Source organism: Zootoca vivipara, chromosome 5 (assembly GCF_965207765.1).
Source record: "Zootoca vivipara chromosome 5, rZooViv2.hap1.1, whole genome shotgun sequence".
NCBI lineage: Eukaryota > Metazoa > Chordata > Lepidosauria > Squamata > Lacertidae > Zootoca > Zootoca vivipara.
The window spans coordinates 54,998,115-55,018,256 of NC_142588.1; the positions used below are offsets into that span (position 1 = coordinate 54,998,115).

A 20,142-nucleotide genomic window follows, 5' to 3' on the forward strand; every position below is an offset into this window, starting at 1 on the left:
TCAGCAGTAGCCGCTGCTGAACCAAAAGGCAAGAGACACAAATTCTCAAACAGCCTCTCAAGAAAGATGAATTGTAGGCTCTAGCAATTGGTTGTTTGCATGCCCCTTGAGAAAGGAATACTCTTCAGGCCATAATCTGCTTTTAAGTATTGGTTTTTATTCCAATTTTTCATTTTAAATATTACCTTGGGGACAGCCTCCTAAGCCATCACCCAACATGCCAGCCACTATTGATTCCAGCAGCCCCTGTAAGCTGGAGGAAAGCCCATTAGCCAATCAGCCTCCCTACCAGCAGAATCATGTATCATTCCACAGGGATATATTGAGGATGAGCTCATAGATACTTGCTCATAGCTTTAAAAAATGGAACTTCTGGGAACAGCAAAGAGTATTGCAAACAATGCATTCAAATACTTGCTCCTGACTACCCAAAGTAAGTCTACATCTTACTCTTAGAGAACAATGTATTTTGAAACTCATACCATAACCCATTTTAAAGAACATACGAGTTGTTGTACCCCTAAGTTTACAAAAGCAATCACTGCTGAAGTGGGAGCATGTTCAGCAAACAAGGCAATATAGCACTTTATTTTTTTGTGGGGAGTGGGGGAACCAAGGTGCTACAAAACTATTTCAGGTTTATATCCCACCCCAACCCCAAAATCCTGGCTAAGAAACAAGCAAGAATGCACAAATGAGTACCAAAAACCTTCATGCTACAGTTAATTGCTCTCCTTTTCTTACCGTATGTTGACCAATGCGTGTGTCACCTTGCTGGCTGGCTCCTTCCACTGGCCAGCGTTGGTAGATAGCCTCAAAACTGAAAGAAAAAAAGATTAAAGATTACATTCTATGGCACCTATTTTGACAACAGTGCAACATTTTCCAAAGCAATCAAGTAACTAAACAAATTATTGGAAATATATAAATAATCTTAGATGAAGTACAGGCATCATCCAAATGTGACCACCACCACATGAGTAAATAATGTGCATGTATTTACTTTATACCAATGTAAGGGTATAATGAAGAGGATAGGACTCCAAAAACACATCACAATCTAAGGAACCTTCCTGGAACTTCACTGTGCTGCTCAACATATAAATAAACATATAAATAAAACTATTAAGAAGCTTATTGCCTTCACTCTTCAGCATACAGCAGAAACAATATGGGAAAACACAAGTGACGCTGACAAAAAGCCCATATAAATTAAGTAAAATAGAAACATCGTCACCTGACCCCACCCCCACCCATCTTTTCCCCATCTACCTCTTTTCCCCTTTTCTTCCCAATGTCTCAACAAATGAAACTGATTTGTAAAAACATTACGAGAGACATTGCACACACTTTTGTAAATCAAGAAAATCTTTAATTAAAAAAATGGGAAAACACATTTTTCCTTTTATTTCTTCTCACTTTGAATATGCATGTACATTCAATTTTTTTGTTTTAAAGTTATTATTGATGTTTATTGGAAGAGGCTATTGTAAGAGTTTTATGTAACTGTGTCAAGGGACCACCAGGGGTCAGCGGAGAGTCCAGGTAGTGGGGACATGGGCTCTCTGATGCAGTAGGAGCCTGGAATGTCAGCGCTTCGGAGCAGTCCACAGAAGGTGGTGCTGACCCTCAGGAAGCGGTGCAAAGCCTTGAGGATGCTGAGAGGGGAAGGTTCCCAAAGGGAAGCGTTGGAGGGTTGGACCAGAGCACGCAGGAGAGGGAGGTGCCAGAGGAGACAGCACCGGCTCCCCAACTTGGCAGTTCCAGTGGGGAGGTTCTCCACCAGCCCCATCACCCCAACAGCGGAGGTGGGGAAAGAGGCGCGCAGAGAGGAGATTCAGAACACCTAGCGTGTTCTGTTGGCGGAAGTCCCGAAGGGCGGTGCTTCCGGATTCTGATTCAGGATAGAACGGTCCTGCTTTTTGTTGCTCTGTCTTGTACGTAAGTATATAACAAAACTCTGTAAAAACCAGCCACAGAGTTTGGAGCAGATTACTCGTGAGGAAGCAACCAGCGCCATTACAAACTGTTCTAACATTAACATGCTGTGTGAATGGATCAACTACGTCCCTTCTATGAATGACCATTTAACCCTTGTTATATGCTTGCCGGACTAATGTTTCTAAAAGGAGAGGAAAACAACGGGAGGCAGGGAGGGCTGGCCCTTTATATGCAGCCCTTCTAAAGTGTTACTCAGAGGTAAGTGCATTCATATACTCCTTGGTTATGTTTCCCTGCCAGCATTCCTGCCTCTCCTTCATTCTGCCTCCCTACTAAGTATTTGCTCTACAGCATTTCACTGCATCTCTCTGCAACTTCACTCCCCCACCCAAAAACATCATTTACAGATCTAGACTGTCTGCTGCACTATTTTAAAAAGGGTATTGGGGGGGGTGTTTTCCAACTGCTTCTGAGGCATTGACCTGGTTCTGTGGATGCTAGCAGGCCTACGTGCTCCCTGTTCTGTACAGTGGATTCCTTGTTGTGCATCCATCAAATGCTTTTTTCACCTCTTGTTTACAACACCAACTCCTGCTGCTGATTGGCTCTGGGGGGTGCGCTTGCTCTCTGACCTGAGACTAAGGCATATTTTCCCAGCTGGGAACTCTCTGCGCACGGCAGGCTGGCTCAGTCTAAATGAGGGCACCATGCGCCTTGCTACCATTTAAATATTATATGCCTGGCAATAGCAAACAAACACACTTTCATGTACACACAGGTGAACCAGATGGCAATTCTGTACCCAAACAGCATCGTTTCTGGATGTCTGCTCCTGAAGAGTCGCTTTCAAAATGTCCTTCGCCAAGAACAAGGAACCTTTATCCTTTTTGAACAGGATTATTTCACATCCATGTGGTAACGAACAGCCACACAGTGAGCACACGTGCTGATCAGGCATCGTACACAATTGCTCTCACACCCACCCACACAGTTTATCTGTCATATCTGTGTGTTTTGTCAACAGCAAACCAAGTCATCCAACACTACTCACCCATAGAATACAGGTTATCAAAACTCTGGTGCATTCTGATGATTTCATAGTATAGCTCATCATAGCTGCTAGGAGTCGGAAGGAAGGTATCTCCATATGTGATGAACATGTTAAACAGGTTTACCACCTTCAAAAACAAAAGCTACAGGAATTACTACAGGGGAAATGTGCCACATAATATATGCAGTTATCTAAGCATTTAAAATAAAGAAGTCATTACTTAATTTTTGTAGATAACAAGTGTTTCACCTCAATTGATTATAAACCACCTTTTTCTTTCCCTGATAAATTTAGGGTAATCAGATAACAATGCAGGTTGTTATAAGCCACCCAAAACACTGAAAGCAGGCATCCTTCCCTTGAGGGAGGGAAGGAAATTGGATTACTGAAGGAGAAGAGAGTCTGCCGAAGCAAAAAAAAAGAGAACAGAGCTTAGGGGCAGAAGCAAGTATCCTGAGAGGGTTAAAAAAACCCTCCTTTCCTTGCTCTATACAGGGCTGTTTCTAGGCTAGGGGAAAGAAAAGCAGTGGGGCGTGATGGGGGAGGCATTTTCCTTTTACCACTCTCGAGAACATCCCCATCCAGCAACCAGGCCCAAACCTGAGCCCTCTCACATTATACAGCACTGCAGGGGACCTCCCACTCTCCCATGTAAGCCACTACTGTACAAGGTTCCTGTTCCAGGCTGGCTGAATTCCTGAGTATGTTCAGTCTTGTTAGGGGATGGGGATACAATGCAACTGTTTCATTTGTTTGAGCAGACTCCACTTGTTACCCAAAGCAGTGACACATCCATTTGTCACACAGCACAACAGTGAACAACATACACATGAAGGGGCTTTCCTCCCTCTTTCACATTTCCACTGAACACCTTGCCCAAATGCTTTGACATTCCAAACAGATATCCAGAAGCAGGAAAAGTCCTTGAATCCAATTCCAGCTTGAGCCAAAAATAAGTGCTCCCAACCCAGATACACAGAAAAACAGAGATGCCGTGATATAGAACAGAACTTCTAAAAATGGCTCCAATAAGATTATTATCTGGTGTGTGTGTGTGTGTGTGTGTGTGTGTGTTGGAGTGGGCATGCTCCACACTAATTCCTATGTTTTGAATTTAGTGCTATTAACTCTCACTGTCCCCCAGAAAAAACTCACCATGAGAGCCAATGTAAAGATGTTGTGTTTTGCCAGCAAAACAGTCTCGTTGGACAAGAGAAACTTCAATAGATTAATCAGAGCTGAGAAAAGAATGAAAAGGGTTTTTTTTAATGCAACTACATTATCATAAGCAGATACTTGCTCAAAGTCTTCAAAGAAAATGTTTGATTAATTAGAATCCTGTCCCTCACAGATAAGCAGGCACAGAAACTGAAGTATTGTTGTCCCAGATTTATCCTTCCTGTTCAATACCATGTTGAGTCAGTTGCCATTCAAATCAACTGACACAGAGGATTTCCTCCCCCTACTTGTCAGCACCTTAAGTAGCAGCAAGGGTCTGGGAATTCAGCTGCCTGCTTTCAGTTTCAAACATTGACAGCACAGGGCACCGAGAACCAACCTCAGCTGTCATTTGTGCTGATGATGCACAAGGCAGAAGCAGGTATAGTGCAGCCCTGCAATAGCTTGACTAGTTTTATAATAGCATGCATGACACCCAAGCAGATACTACACAGTGTGCCAAGTTTCTTAGGGCAGGACATGTCGTTTCTGATTCCTCTTGGGAGTATTGCCTGGAGAGAAGAAAATGTTAGCCACTGGATTCTCCATCCCTCTTTTATATCAACAGTCGCCCAAGGAGAGTGGACAGATTAGTAACTGGAAAATGTTTGACTCATGAATGGTTTATGTAGAATTGCTGCATTCTGAATACTGGTAAGAAATTTATATACTTGACAGTGTTATTACAATCACTGGTAACAATAGAAAGAAATTTTCAAACACAGGCACTTCTGTTTTACTTGGAGCTTATTTGGCAAGTGAAAGAATCCCCTTCTGATTATGTGAACTGACAGGAATTTTCTGCTCTGGAGCTAGGTGTAGATATAACAGTTCTGTGATCAAATTCTTAGCCTGAAATTTCCCAGTAAGGAAACCATACAAAGAAGTTTTATGTCAAAGGCTCTTCATCATTTTCTAGCTGGATCGGCTTAATGTCAGTCTGTAAGCCAAACTTTACAGGTACAGCTAGAGCATTATCATGAAGAGCATTCCTACTTATAGAACTACCACCGTTCAAGAAAGCCACATGCTCTATAATCCGCTAGCTGAGAACTCCCAGAACAGGGAGCCCATTTAAGACAAGGGCAATCTGGTAGGATCCAGAACAAAAGATTATCCAGCTGCCAACTGATCATTTATCTGGAGCAGGGGTCAGCAAACTTTTTCAGCAGGAGCCTGGTCCACTGTCCCTCAGACCTTGTGGGAGGCCGGACTTTTTTTGGGGGGGATGAACGAATTCCTATGCCCCACAGATAACCCAGAGATGCATTCTAAATAAAAGGACACATTCTACTCATGTAAAAACACCAGGCAGGGCCCACAAATAACCCAGAGATGCATTTTAAATAAAAGGACACATTCTACTCATGTAAAAATGTGCTTATTCCCGGACCGTCCGCAGGCCGGATTTAAAAGGTGATTGGGTCAAATCCGGCTCTCGGGCCTGAGTTTGCCCTATCCATGATCTGGAGGCTTGAAAGGCTCAGAATTTATCCTCTGTCATGAGACAATGTTACAAATCAGGCACACTGTGGAAGGTCTAATGAGTTACTCAAGTGGGCATTGGGTGGGCCAGGTTAATATGACTAGTAGGATAAAAACACAAGCAAGATAAGGTGGGAGGGAGTCTGCCCCATGTGAAAGTATATTCATCCATTTGGAAAAGATTTCAGCCCGAGTCAATAACTACAGGGAAGATGATAGAACAGGAAAGGAGTTAGAACCAACCATGGCACTGAGGGTAGGTGGGGCTCTCTTATCTTTTGGATATGAAAACAGCTGAAGGATAGTGAGGGCCACATGATCCAATAACACTAGTATTATTTTACAGGTGTCTGTATGCATCAGGTTAATCACAGAAGGACAGATAAAATGTTTAGAAATTCATTTTAGGCTAAAACATAATCTAAGCAAATACGGCAGAGAAGCAATTTCCATCTCAGTCTAGTGATCACAGACATAACCATGACAACCAAAGACAACTTCTTTGCAAATTCCTTTTTTAAAAAAACCCTACACATTTCATCCTTGCATTTAGAAGATAACATTTTGCCCTCAGATTTAGAGCACTAATGAGCTCACCACCCAGTAACATGCACACACCTGCTGTCCTCATGCTATTAACATGCCTCTATGTGTTAATACCTAGCCTTGTGTTTATAGCTTCATTTGCTAGTGTAATGAATTGTGCTTTGGGGACTGTGGCATGCCCTAAATGCCACACTGACTCCAGCTTGAAAGAGTCTGCTGCCCATATTGTACTTAGAGGCATCAGCCTTCGTGGCAGAAGAGCAGCTTCAAATGGGTTCTTCAGAGCAGAGATGCAGTTAAAACATGTTTCCAAGGTAACTAAGCCTCCATGGTGAATGTCACCATCCAAGGCAATCACTGCTAGGGACTAAGACAGCTGCCCTGAGTCTTTGTGATGGTGGTTTACTGGACACTTCTCACATGAGCAGCTATAATATGCTTTGATCATTGGCTCAGCTTTAAGAAATTTCACAGAGATCACTGGCTCAAGAGCATGGAATGCTCCACCACACAACTGTCTGTAGAAGTGCAATTTGCCTGTGGCTGTTTATCTGAAGGTCTGATTCACAGACTGCTCAGTTTTAGTGGAGAATCTGAAAATCTCTACCCTGAAAATCTGAATTCTTATTTTAAAATGATCCTACTTCTACTAGCTTCTGGCATGGAGAACACTTGGTTTACACTTAAAACAATAAAAACTGTAACATGCAATATACACCATCCAAACAACAGTAACACCATACTAATATGTAACAAGCAAGAAACAGTAACATAAAATAAAATTTGTACAGTAATTGGACAACCAATAATAGCCCAGAAAAAAGGTATGTGTTGCAACTGGAACTAGAAGATGAACGATGGTGTCAGATGTACCTCATAGGGGAGGCTACTGCTGAGACAGGACACTACCACCAAGAAGACCCTATCCCATGTCACCACACTATGCACCTCACCCAGTGATGGATGACAGAAATGTCTCCACTCCTGATCTCAACATACAGAGGGGAGATGTGCTCCTTCAGATAATCAGGCCCCAAGCTGTGTATGGCTTTATATGTCAACATCAACCTTGAACTGGGCTCAGGATAGGCAGCCAGTGCAGGACGTAAGGAACATAAGAAGTCTTCTGGCTAAGGCCCATCTAGTCCAGCACCCTGTTATCACATAACTAGATACCTGTGGGAAACCTGCAAGGAGGATTCGAAGAAAAGAACACTCTTCCTTCCTGTGGTTTCTGACAATTGGTACATAGAAGCATTACTGCCTCCAGCTGTGGATGCACAGCAAACCCATCCTAGCTAATAATGTCGACAGCCTCCTCCTCCGTGAATTTGTCTAATCCTTTTTAAAGCCATCTAAGTTGGTGGTTAGCATGGGTGTAGCCGGGGGGAGGGGTGGCATCTGCCTCACCCAAATCAAGTACCAGCAAATAAATATAAATACAGTACTTAATTGATCAATCGTGTTTAAGATAGCTTGGTTCTGCCCCAGCCCACCCCCACATAAAGCCTGTCCCCCTAACATAAATCCTGGCTACGTCCACACACCCCAGCTATAAAGAACAGCAGAGTCTCAGTGATCTATGCATCTCCAAAGGGAAAAAATCACCAACTTTTCTGAATTGTCACTGGTTGCCACAAAATATCCTAGCATCCTCATTCCCTGAAGCACTGAGAGCAATTTCAGGTCCCCCAACTGCTGAATACTCAGCAGGAGAGAGAGAAGAAAGAGACAGAAAGAGAAAGGCATGAGACTAAACACTACACCACTTAAGGGCACAAATATGTATTCCGTACTTCATTCATTTTCAAGGGGCTCCTCTTCTGGCTGCTACCATTTGAACTCTTAATATAAAAAAATACCCCAAAACATCTACCAGTACCCCAGACTAGGAAGTAAGAACAAACTAGAAGCTCAGTACAAAGGTTACAGGCCATGTCCACAACTGACACCACTGGCATTTTGTCTAACTGCCCAGATTACTTCTCTCACTCACTTTCCTCTCACTGGGATAAAAGCAACCAAAGGAAAAAAGTAGGATAACCTGCTTTTAAACTGTTTTCTCAATCCGCCCCCCCCCCCTATTATTAAGATAGCTGCAAATTGGTATGGCTCTCCAGCTCACACAGCTCAGAGCAGTCTGCAAACTGGCCCTTCCAGTGCTCAGCAGGAGCGTTGAGCTGTCTGTTATAACAGGGGGAAATGTCGGGGTCCTGTTCCCTTTGTGAGAACTCCCTGAGAAGAGTGGTGATGCTATTTGGCCAGCCACTATCCACCTCCTGACTATCTAGATATAGAACCCACACCAAGCTGCACAATTCATTCAGGATAGTATGGAAACCTGATGCTAACAGAAAATACTATATTATACTTCATTCTTGGTATTTGAACAAGTTGTAAAGCAGGTGGGGGTAGAGGGGAGAAATTCAAGAAAGTGGAAAAAAAGAAAGGCAGGAAGGTTTACACAAGGTCCTGCATCAAATGCAAGTGCTGGTGGTATAATGCCCAACAGAACAGAGAACATCTTTGTGGGATTTGCTGCTTGCATCTTCTTACTACTAGGCCAAAACCTTATATAACTGTTTGGCAAAAGCAGGTCAGGTAGAAAGACATGAAAACACCCTGCTGAAATTGTATAAGATGTGCTAAAAATCATTATCTCCATTGAGGTGCAATATAGTTAAAGATTAGGCATTGTGCACAGGTCCAGTCCCTAAATGCAACTTTCCCAAGTCCTTCATGGCACTCTGGAGAAGGGGGATTATTTGCCTATTTTCTGAAAAATCAAGGGCAACTCCAGCTCCAGGACTTTTAACTCTTACTGGTGCCCCACTTCTCAAAGCAGAAAAAGAGGCGTCTCTACCAAAGGTGCTCTACCAAATCCATCCCTCTATACTGTACTGCATATCGTGTCAGTTCCTCATGAAAGAACTCCTGAATGAACGAAAGATTCTCAGATTTATTCTACCTCCTGTCTAGGGTCAAAGTTTCAGAAGAGAAGAAGCAGAAGAAAGAACAATGGACTTTGTGCAGATTTTTAAAAGGAAACTAGAGGCCTTCCCAGATGATTTTCAAAATGCAGAAAATCCCTTCTGCATGCACAATGCTGTTTGTCACCTTTCTTTTTTTAGGAGTGTGTTAAAAATAGAACAAAACATATATGAAATGCCAACACACTGTACACTGTTGCAGGCAAAGAAGTTAATGCTAAGTCATGCATAGCTGCATGTAAATCTGGACATCAAATGTATGTTCTCTGACCCAGTGGCCGAGTCCACATGTCACACTAAACCATAGTTTAAATAAGCCATAGCTTAAATAAAAAACTATGACTTAACATGAATGAGCAGCATGTCGGTGCACAATGCTCAAAAGTCCCTGTGGTGCTTCTCCCCCACCCAAATGATAATTCAGGAACAAACCTTGGTTACTGTTTGTTGCTTGTTTGGAAACAAACCATGACCCAGGTTCAGATGACATGACAAGCCAGACTGGGGTTTTTTTTGCCCATAGTCCAGCAGCAGGAGAAAGGAAGGGGGAACCACAGGAACTTCTGAGCAGCCATGGAGACAACTGAATTACTGCTGGCAGAAAGTCCATCCAGGTGCTAGTGAGCAAATCTCTTAGAATTTTGAAGTGTCAGGCATAGCTCTAGTGGCTTTAGCCCAAACGTAGCAGAGTTTTCCTGCACAGCGCAGAAGCTAGTTGAGGTGGAAATGACTAGTCGGCTAGACGCAGAATAACTATTTACAGGATTTATTAAAAGAAAATAAAAGCGGCAGAGTTTCTGCATACAACGCAAAGCAAAATAAATCCTTTCTCTCTCTCTCTCCAACCATATACACAGCACTTCTACTCCTAACACCTAACAAAAACCAACTGTGCTAGCATTCCTTGATAACAGAGTTCAGTGCTGGTCGTTAACCAATCAGAAGAGAGTAGTTTCTAGGTCAGGCAGACCTTGGCTTTCTGCCAAGAGTAAATTGACACTGCCTTGAGTTAATTGTGTGAAGCCAGAATCTGTAAGTTTCCCATGAGAACCAATTAACCAATTAACAGAAACTGAAATCATCTTCAAAACAGAGGTATTCAGATAAATATGTCTAAGCAGCAGAAGATTTCAACTTTAACCAAAACTAAGGCTAAGGGATGCGGGTGGCGCTGAGAGTTAAACCACTGAGCCTAGGGCTTGCCGATCAGAAGGTTGACGGTTCGAATCCCCGCGATGCGGTGAGCTCCCGTTGCTCGGTCCCAGCTCCTGCCAACCTAGTAGTTCGAAAGCACATCAAAGTGTAAGTAGATAAATAGGTACCACTACAGCAGGAAGGTAAACGCCGTTTCCGTGTGCTGCTCTGGTTCGCCAGAAGCGGCTTAGTCATGCTGGCCATATGACGCGGCAGCTGTACACCGACTCCCTCGGCCAGTAAAGCGAGATGAGCGTCCGCGACTGGACCTAATGGTCAGGGGTCCCTTTACCTTTAAGGCTAAGTGTAAAATTCTAGTTGACATTAATCACTAAAGGTAGTGGTGACTCTCAACACTGAAAACAGATTAAGATAGATTAGGGGAATGGGGGTGATGGAGAGAAATGAGCTAAGAGCATCTTCTAGTCCACTTTCAATTTCTTTACCATATTTAAAAATAATCTCAAATGTTACGTATGCACTGGCCTCTAGGGGAAGGTGGCAAGATCCCACAGGTAAGATATTAATTCCTCAAGCTGGCTGGCTGAGGAAGAGGCAACTATTAGGTGAAATAAATCCAAAATAATGGACAATAATCTAGACTAAATGCTTTGATAAGGTTAATTATGCAATTAAAATCAACAATTAAATCAGTTATGAGAAACTACTCCTTTAGCAGCTTCCACCTGCAGGCTTCTCAATAAAGAGTTTCCACCACAATCAACTTCCAATACAGAAGGAACATACCATATTTTTCCGTGTATAAGGCTAGGTGGTTGTTGTTTTTACAAAAAAAAAGGTTTAAAATTGGGGTTTGTCTTATACACGGGAAGTGCTGAGGGGGGTTTTCTTAATTTGGAGTCCCCCAAAATAGGGGGTGTCTTATACACGGAAAAATACGGTATATTAGACAAACTGGAGAGGGCTCTGAAGAGAGCAATAAAGAGAGCTTGGCTAAGAAGAAAGATGTATGAGACAAAACTGAAGGAAGGAGGCACTTAATCTAGAGGGTTTAGAAGCTGGGGAGAAGAGGCTGGGGTACGATTTTAGTGATATAGAGTATGTACATATACACACAGAGTAAAATAATACTGTGTAAAAATAATACATAATAGAATAAAGATGATTCAACTGCTGTCCATAGTCAAAGGCAGAACAAATGGAAGTAAATAGAGCTTATTTTCCTTAAGAATGCTTGAGCAGGGAGTTGGTGAACCACTCTTCACAACAAACTTCTAAAAATATTGACATCTTTCAGAAGTGGCTCAGCTCACTCACCCAGAGTACCCTTCTTACAATGCTCAATGGTAGCTAGATGAAACAAGACAGGTATTATTCCTGCAATACCAACCAGGTTGAATAAAGAAAATCAAGCAGAAACCTCAAGCTCCTTTATCTACTGTTAGGCCACCACAGGCAATGGCACCTAGCTGAGCAGACCATAGCACTAGGATCTCTGGTTTGTACCTTAATGCCAAGAGACAACTGGAATTAACAATTGCCAGAGTGACTATCAACAGGTAAACACAGCCTGGTCAAACCCTTTGTGGGTAAACACACTTTCCACATAGAATCATAGAATCATAGAATCATAGAGTTGGAAGAGACCACAAGGGCCATCCAGTCCAACCCCCTGCCAAGCAGGAAACACCATCAAAGCATTCCTGACAGATGGCTGTCAAGCCTCTGCTTAAAGACCTCCAAAGAAGGAGACTCCACCACACTCCTTGGCAGCAAATTCCACTGCCGAACAGCTCTTACTGTCAGGAAGTTCTTCCTAATGTTTAGGTGGAATTTTCTTTCTTGTAGTTTGAATCCGTTGCTCCGTGTCCGCTTCTCTGGAGCAGCAGAAAACAACCTTTCTCCCTCCTTTATATGACATCCTTTTATATATTTGAACATGGTTATCATATCACCCCTTAACCTTCTCTTCTCCAGGCTAAACATACCCAGCTCCCTAAGCCGTTCCTCATAAGGCATCGTTTCCAGGCCTTTGACCATTTTGGTTGCCCTCTTCTGGACACGTTCCAGCTTATCAGTATCCTTCTTGAACTGTGGTGCCCAGAACTGGACACAATACTCCAGGTGAGGTCTGACCAGAGCAGAATACAGTGGTACTATTACTTCCCTTGATCTAGATGCTATACTCCTATTGATGCAGCCCAGAATTGCATTGGCTTTTTTAGCTGCTGCATCACACTGCTGACTCATGTCAAGTTTGTGGTCAACCAAAACTCCTAGATCCTTTTCACATGTACTGCTCTCAAGCCAGGTGTCTCCCATCCTGTATCTGTGCCTTTCATTTTTTTTGCCCAAGTGTAGCACTTTACATTTCTCCTTGTTAAAATTCATCTTGTTTGCTTTGGCCCAGTTGTCTAATCTGTTAAGGTCATTCTGAAGTGTGATCCTGTCCTCTGGGGTGTTAGCCACCCCTCCCAACTTGGTGTCATCTGCAAACTTGCTCAGGATTCCCTCAAGCCCATCATCCAAGTCATTGATAAAGATGTTGAACAAGACTGGGCCCAAGACAGAACCCTGTGGCACCCCACTAGTCACTACTCTCCAGGATGAGGAGGAGCCATTGATGAGCACCCTTTGGGTTCGGTCAGTAATCCAGCTACAAATCCACTGAATGGTAGCATTGTCTAGCCCACATTTTACCAGCTTCTTTACAAGAATATCATGGGGCACCTTGTCAAAGGCCTTGCTGAAATCAAGATAGGCTACATCCACAGCGTTCCCTTCATCTACCAGGCTTGTAATTCTGTCAAAAAATGAGATCAGATTAGTCTGACATGACTTATTTTTCAGGAACCCATGCTGACTTTTAGTGATCACAGAGTTTCTTTCTAGGTGCTCACAGACTGTTTGCTTAATGATCTGCTCTAGAATCTTTCCTGGTATTGATGTCAGGCTGACTGGCACATAAAGCAACTGAGACTGCCCTAAGGTGGCAGCAGCAGTAAAATTCTATTTTTCCACTTCCAAAGCAATTCTTTTGAGGCCTGCCCATTATACTTGTAATAATACCATGATGTCTTAACAGCAACTACTCAAATGCAGGAAGTAGGAAAACTCCAGGAAGAAATCTCCTAAGGGAGTAGCAGGGGCTTGTTTGCTAACCAGGATGCAGGAACCAGCCACACTAAGCACCAATCAAACTGCTACACAAGAGTGATCAAAACACACTTGGTGAGAGAGAGGATTATTTACAAATAGGGTCTGACAGCGAGGTATCAGCACCATCCTCCAGAGAGATACTCGTGGATTCAGAGTTTGCTCTAGAAATAGATGTTCTTTTCTTACAAACAAGTGCACCAAGCTTCCCTGAGGCACAGTCTCCCCCAGAATTCATGGACATGGCAGGCAATTGCCAGGGGACACTACTTGTGCTGGAAGGCTTGCTGTCAATCAGCCAAGAAAGCAATAGGATTTCGCCAAAAAGGGAGCTGGGGATATATAAGTGAAAGCGGAGGTGTGCCTGGCCACACAACAACACAGGCAGAAGAAATTCCTGCTGTGAGTGGATACTCTGCAATCTACCACCTGATCACTGAATGTAATAAACTGTGCTAACACCTACATAGTACCCTACTTTAAAAATATGGGCATACAGAACTTCAGTGAAGGCAATACAACTGTTTTAAGTGTTAGGTCATCAACACCCTTCATAACATGAGTTATCCTGAACAAAATGCAGCACTTAAAGTGGCATTGATTGATTGATTTAAACTGCACCAATGCCTTGTCCATATGTTTTGATTTCTATTTTTTATTCCAATGTTTGTCTGACAAATACCAGTATACTTGATACTCACAATACAAAATGTGTGTTCTTGGCACTGGAGTAACAAAGCAAGAGTGGACATTCTGCTGTTGTAAAGGTCATGCCATCACATATCAGAACACCCCTACCCAGGCTAGTCAAAATGATGACATATTTTTTATTCACCACAATTGTTAATGTTGCATTCTGACTTTTTTTTAAAAAAGCCTTCAAATAGTAAAAAATTATAGAACTACATAAAAATTATTATTATTATTTTAAAAAACACTATTAAACACAGATAACATTTAAACATAGCAAAAAATAGTGGATAGCAAAGCATAATTTTTAAAAAATATTGTTAAGGAAAAAGGTATTAAACTGGTACCTAAATTAAATAGCATTACAGTATATGTCTCCTGAGTTTATCTGGAGAGAGTATTTCAAAGATGGAGAGCTACTACTAAAAAGACTCGCTTCCCAGCTGTCTTCCACCTAATTTCTGACAAGGAGGGCACCTGAAGAAGGGTCTCTGAAGCAGATCAGATTTCAAACAGGTTCATAATTAACAAGATAATAATTACCCTCATCCCAATGTTTGTTTGTTTTTTAAATGTTGTTTTCATTGAGAGAATGTTGCTCCATACAAACAAAGAGAACATTTGTACAACAACAAAAACAAACTGTAGGTTTGGGCATCAGGAACAGGACAGGGCAAAAAGTTACAGAACAAATCTTACACTACAAAAAAGTGAACCATTATCAAATACCGAAAAATAGGGTGAAATTAACATCTTTGTCAATAAAAGACAATACGCTGATATTGCCTAGAGATTACTCAGCATAATCCAGGAATGAAAATCATATAGGAATAAATTATTCTGAGATACATGGATCTCTTATCTGACATAATTAATTTATGCCGGAAGGTTACCTCTCCATACCTTCCCTTTCTACTCTCAGTGGGAGGATGGGTCTGACCATTTCCACTTATGTACTCAGGCAATCGCTAATAAATGGTTAAAAAGAGCTGTGTGAGGATACATTAAGTGATCCGTTTCGAAGTACAAGCTTAGGATCCTGTACAGAAAGACATTGCAAAATTTCCCCACATTTAGCCAAGGCATGCTTGGGCAACTGGGCACTCCCCATTGAAAGCATCCACTTTCCCACATTGCTTCAAAGACTTAGGGCTTCGTGTCCAAGCTGTTTTGGCTGTATAGAAGCACTAACACTTTGAATTATGCCTGTAAGCAAACAGGTAGAGATCTTTTCACAATGAAAATACGTGTTCCAGTTAACTGATTAAAAACAGGACAGCTAGACAGTTAACATTTCCAAACAATCTTCAGGGACAGCTTAACATTCAATGCATTATGTTGGGGATGCCAACATGTATGCCCTAAGCTAGGGCAAGTTCAGCACACACACACACACACACACAAACACATATTGGCCTGGTTTGGCCATCCCAATCTTGATCTGCTAAATCATGTTGTGGCCGCAAGTTCATTCCTTGTCCCTTTCACATCTGGCTTCAGAAAAATTATCTTCACTTCTTGAGCCAGTCTCTGAACATCTGAACTGGGAAACTGTGACTTAAGGACTCCCTCCAAACCAGAATATGAAACCATGAAGGCCCAGGCCTTACGAAGTGAACAGGAAGTTGGATGGGAGGCTAGTATGTCCCTGATCACAGCTACTGTCTAAACATGTGGGGTTTGCCCCAAGAAACCTTTGTACTGCATATGCTGATCTAACTTTCTTTAGTTGTATGACACTGTGGGGGCTTTCCTTGCAGCTAAAGCTGAGGGTATCAGTCTCACTACCCTGATGTGCTTCCTTTATGATGACTTAAGCAACGTTTCTCTGTTGGAGTCTTCTGAAGAACAGAAAGGTAGGGGAAGAAGAAAGTGGAGCAAGAGAAGAACAAACTTTGTGTGGGCGTGTAGAAGAACAGAATGGAGATACACAATAGGAGACAGACCTGGTGGATGAAAAACAAAGGAAGAGTTTTAAGAGCAACGAGCCAGAGTTTTGGCAGAATGCAGTAGTAAAGAGGAGCTTGCTTTTGACCTGAGCAAAGGCAGGAAACAAATTGGAGAGCCAACAGGAGAGGATATCAGGAAGCCTTTAGGATTGCATGTTTCATGCCCTCTGAGCAGTACCGTATTTTTTGCTCCATAAGATGCACCTGACAATACGAGACACTTAGTTTTTAGAGGAGGAAAACAAAACAAAAAATATTCTGAATCAATGCCACTGTCAGCGGTGTTGGCAGAGGGAGAAGCAGCCCGCTTTGGGGCTTCTCGTCCCTCTCCGGCCCCTCTGCTGCTGCCGCTGTCGGCAACGGAGGGGGGAGCAGCCCGCTTTCAGGCTGCTCGCCCCTCCACCACCACTGGGAACCAAGGCTTCAGCAGCAGAGGCATCCCTCCGCTCGAGGGATCCCACTGCCATCCAGTGCTTTCACTCCATAAGACGCACAGACATTTCCCCTTCATTTTTAGGAGGGAAAAAGTGCATCTTATGGAACAAAAAATACAGTATTTTTAGAAGCTGTATGAACACCAGGTCTATAGCTCCACTGGTGTGTGTATAGGGTAAGTGATAACTGTCAGTCTATTATTCATTCCAAGAATGACAAGCACTAGCTAATGGTTTGGTACTTCACCATATGAATCAGCCTTACACATATTACACATATTTCATAGCTGCTATCCAAAGCTGCAGCCCCACAAATCTGCCCTCCCCCAGCAATGCTTAGAAATGCAAAATGTGTGATATGCAAGTTCATACCAAGCGGCAGCAAAAAACATTATCAGGGTGAGAAAGAAAGGGAAAGCTCTCATAATGTTCAGTGCCAGCCACAGCTCTGACAAAAGCAAGGGTGACAGAAATATTGCTAATTCGTTAATAGAGAACAGATATATCAGCCTCTGTACTCTGCTTTAGAAAACCTAAAGGAGCCACATGTCACAAAAAGAAATGTGAACTGATTGAGGCAGAATCAGATAACAGCAGCATTTTCACCTAACTGCAGTTAGCCATAGAGGTAAGACTGCTAGCCATCTACCGTAACAAAGCTCTGCTTTAAGAACAATTTAACACAGCTTCCTAATTGCCCTTCCCTAAAGAGTTTCATTGAGTAAACCAAGCCATTAGCTATTGCTCCCAGGACATATAATAGGACTGGACCATTTCTGTAACACCTTCTTTATTAAAGCATGGAAACTTTTATGGTGAGGGCACAGTTAGCTGTACAGTACTCAAAAATTACTTGCTGGTCCCGCTTCCAGGCACAGAACAGCAAGGCAGAATTAGAAGCTAGACAAACCCATCAGCTCAACACTTTTCATCCTCCAGAGGCAAAAGTCAGTCCACTGCCTGTCTACTAGGTACTGCTATGCCCCAATTCAGTTTATATCTCCCAGGGCAGAGCTACAATGCATGTATTAGGGCTAGTATGGACACAGTAGCCTGACACAAAGTTCTCACCCCACTCCCCCTCTTTAATATTCTTTAATCTTTAATATTCAGGCAAACCTGAATATTACCTGATTTTCTCTACCCCCAGCAGCAGCCAATCATGAGGAGTGGGGATTGCATAATACGACATCAGACTTCAAAGTAAATCTGTCTGAAACTTACAGGGACAAAAGGGAGAACCGAACTTGGAAAACAGCACCTTGCACCCACGTGTTAGGGTCACACCTATTTCTGCTCTAAAATTTAACAGTGATTAGAACAGATCCTATATAGAAACTTCTCGCCTGATATGGAGGAAGCTCGACCTAAAGAAAACCACTCATACAGCTTGACTTAAGCAGCTACTTCTCCTGATCCTTGCTTCCCCGCAATTATACTTCCTGGTGCAATCATGCTTCGAAAGGTACAGGACAATGGTATTAATGGGTAACATGCTTCAATTATTGTAGTAATTCTGATTCTAGAACAACAAAACACCAAGCTTGCTAAGGGACAGGAAGGATAAACTGGTACTGGAAGAGAGGCAAGTAAGTAAAAAAAATAAATTACCTGACCAGAGTTCCCTCCAAGTGTAATGAAGCCTCACTCTGCATTTCTTCTGGTAGCAAAGCAGCTTGTGCACTATTTGAATGCAGCGTCTGGAGAAAACAGAGAAGAAAGCCTGATGAAATAAGCAGCATGTAATTGTGATATACAGTGTATGAACACTGGTGAATTTTTAAGAGCCAGCTGCATAAAAGTGATATTGTTATTTAATTTCAGAATTGCTTCCTCAAAGGCATATCAAAGTGATCTCACCAAACAAACACAATTTCACAATACAAAATTTCACAATACGAAAACAACATATATAAAAAATAACTGCATATATAAAAATAGCTACCAATTGCACACATAAAACAATTACAAATCAGTACATATATAAACACAGTTAAAACCATTTGGAATCCAATACAGATATTGCGTCGAATAAAAATATCCTATTGGGAAGTCTTTAACAGACACCAAAAAGACAATGAAGATGGTGCCTGTCTGAGTTCCAGTGGATAGCTGCCACTACACTACAGTCCTCCTTATAGGATGCTATCTTCAGGATTCCCCCTCCTGCAGAATGTAGGGATCAGTTACATTTATTATTATTTCATTATTGTGTTTTTATCCCACCTGTCCTCCAGTGAGCTCAAGGTAGCGCACCTGTTCCACCCCACTCCATTATATCCCTGCAACAGGTCTTAGTCCGGCACTCAACCACCACACCTCACTGGCTCAGAGTGTTTGGTATATAAGGATGTGAATATGTTTTCAGTATCCTCACCCCCAGCTGTATATGGCCTTTTCCCACCCATGCCAGCACTCTGAACTTTGCCAATTAGGTACTGGGCTGTCAATTGAATTATTTCAACAGCCCATTAATATGATGGTGATATTCAGCCAAAGTGAGTTGTCATTTTCTGCACCAGCTGCAGCTTCCAGTTTAACCTCAAGGGCCGTTCCACAAAGAGCTACATCCACATATAGGCAGCACATGGCCGACAATTATCTGGACTCAAAAACCAACCAATCACAATGCCTGTCTTGCCAGGATACCAAGTCAGTTTCTTCTTATCCAGACTACCACCGAGTCCAGGCATTGATCCAGAGATCCTGATTCAAACGCTACTGAGAAATAAAGCTGGCATGAGACCTTGTACCAAATCTCCGAGGGACCGCCTGCAATGGATTCACAGAGATGATAGGATGATAACCTGCAGATAATACCCAGCAGCACCACACAGCACATTTGCCAGGAGGCTGAAAGATAATCACTTCTGAGTTCTTCACCTATTGCAAAGTAACAGTAACACTTTTTTTGGTAAACTGTTTCGACCACAAATGTATTTGTGGGAAATGAAGCATTATAAATAATTTGACTAATCTCCCAATCTCTCACAGAACACAAAGGTTAGATGCTGTTGACATTCAAATAGTCCTTACATCAAAGATAAGCTTCAAAAGAATTTTGAAAGAACATCTCAAGAGCTACATATGATAAGCCAGGTAAAATTAAGTGGCTTCTTGCATGCACAGGCATCAAAGCATTGGCCCCTCCCTTTCCATTTTGGCCTTTTATAGGCCATTAACACTATGTTTCACCATCTCTCCTGGACAATGCTTCACACACTTGCCTGGAGTTTCGAAATACTTTCCAGCTCAATATTTTTGCTCTTGTTCTGTTGATTAAGTAATTTAGGAAAACTCTCCGAATGAGAATTCGTTTCAATTTAAATTTCTTGGTACATTGAACAAAAGCATGACTCTTAGGGAGTTTCCTGAAATTACCTCTCCCTACCTCAGGAAACTGGGATGCGGGTGGCGCTGTGGGTTAAACCACAGAGCCTAGGGCTTGCCAATCAGAAGGCGGTTCGAATCCCTGCAAAGGGGTGAGCTCCCGTTGCTCGGTCCCAGCTCCTGCCAACCTAGCAGTT

The 20,142-nt window shown here is 42.4% G+C and overlaps 1 protein-coding gene across 3 annotated transcripts in view; it reads right to left on the reverse strand.

Annotated features, from left to right (window-relative positions):
* ARMH3 (armadillo like helical domain containing 3) overlaps window positions 1-20,142 on the reverse strand; it is a 118,425-nt gene that overhangs the window by 64,515 nt on the left and 33,768 nt on the right. For all 3 annotated transcript variants that reach the window (XM_035133314.3, XM_035133313.3, XM_035133312.3), the window contains exons 21-24: window positions 18,227-18,315; window positions 4,148-4,230; window positions 2,993-3,119; window positions 745-820 (exon numbers count right to left, since the gene is read on the reverse strand). In XM_035133314.3, the coding sequence (XP_034989205.1) occupies window positions 745-820; window positions 2,993-3,119; window positions 4,148-4,230; window positions 18,227-18,315 (375 nt within the window). The remainder of the gene's footprint in view (window positions 1-744; window positions 821-2,992; window positions 3,120-4,147; window positions 4,231-18,226; window positions 18,316-20,142) is intronic.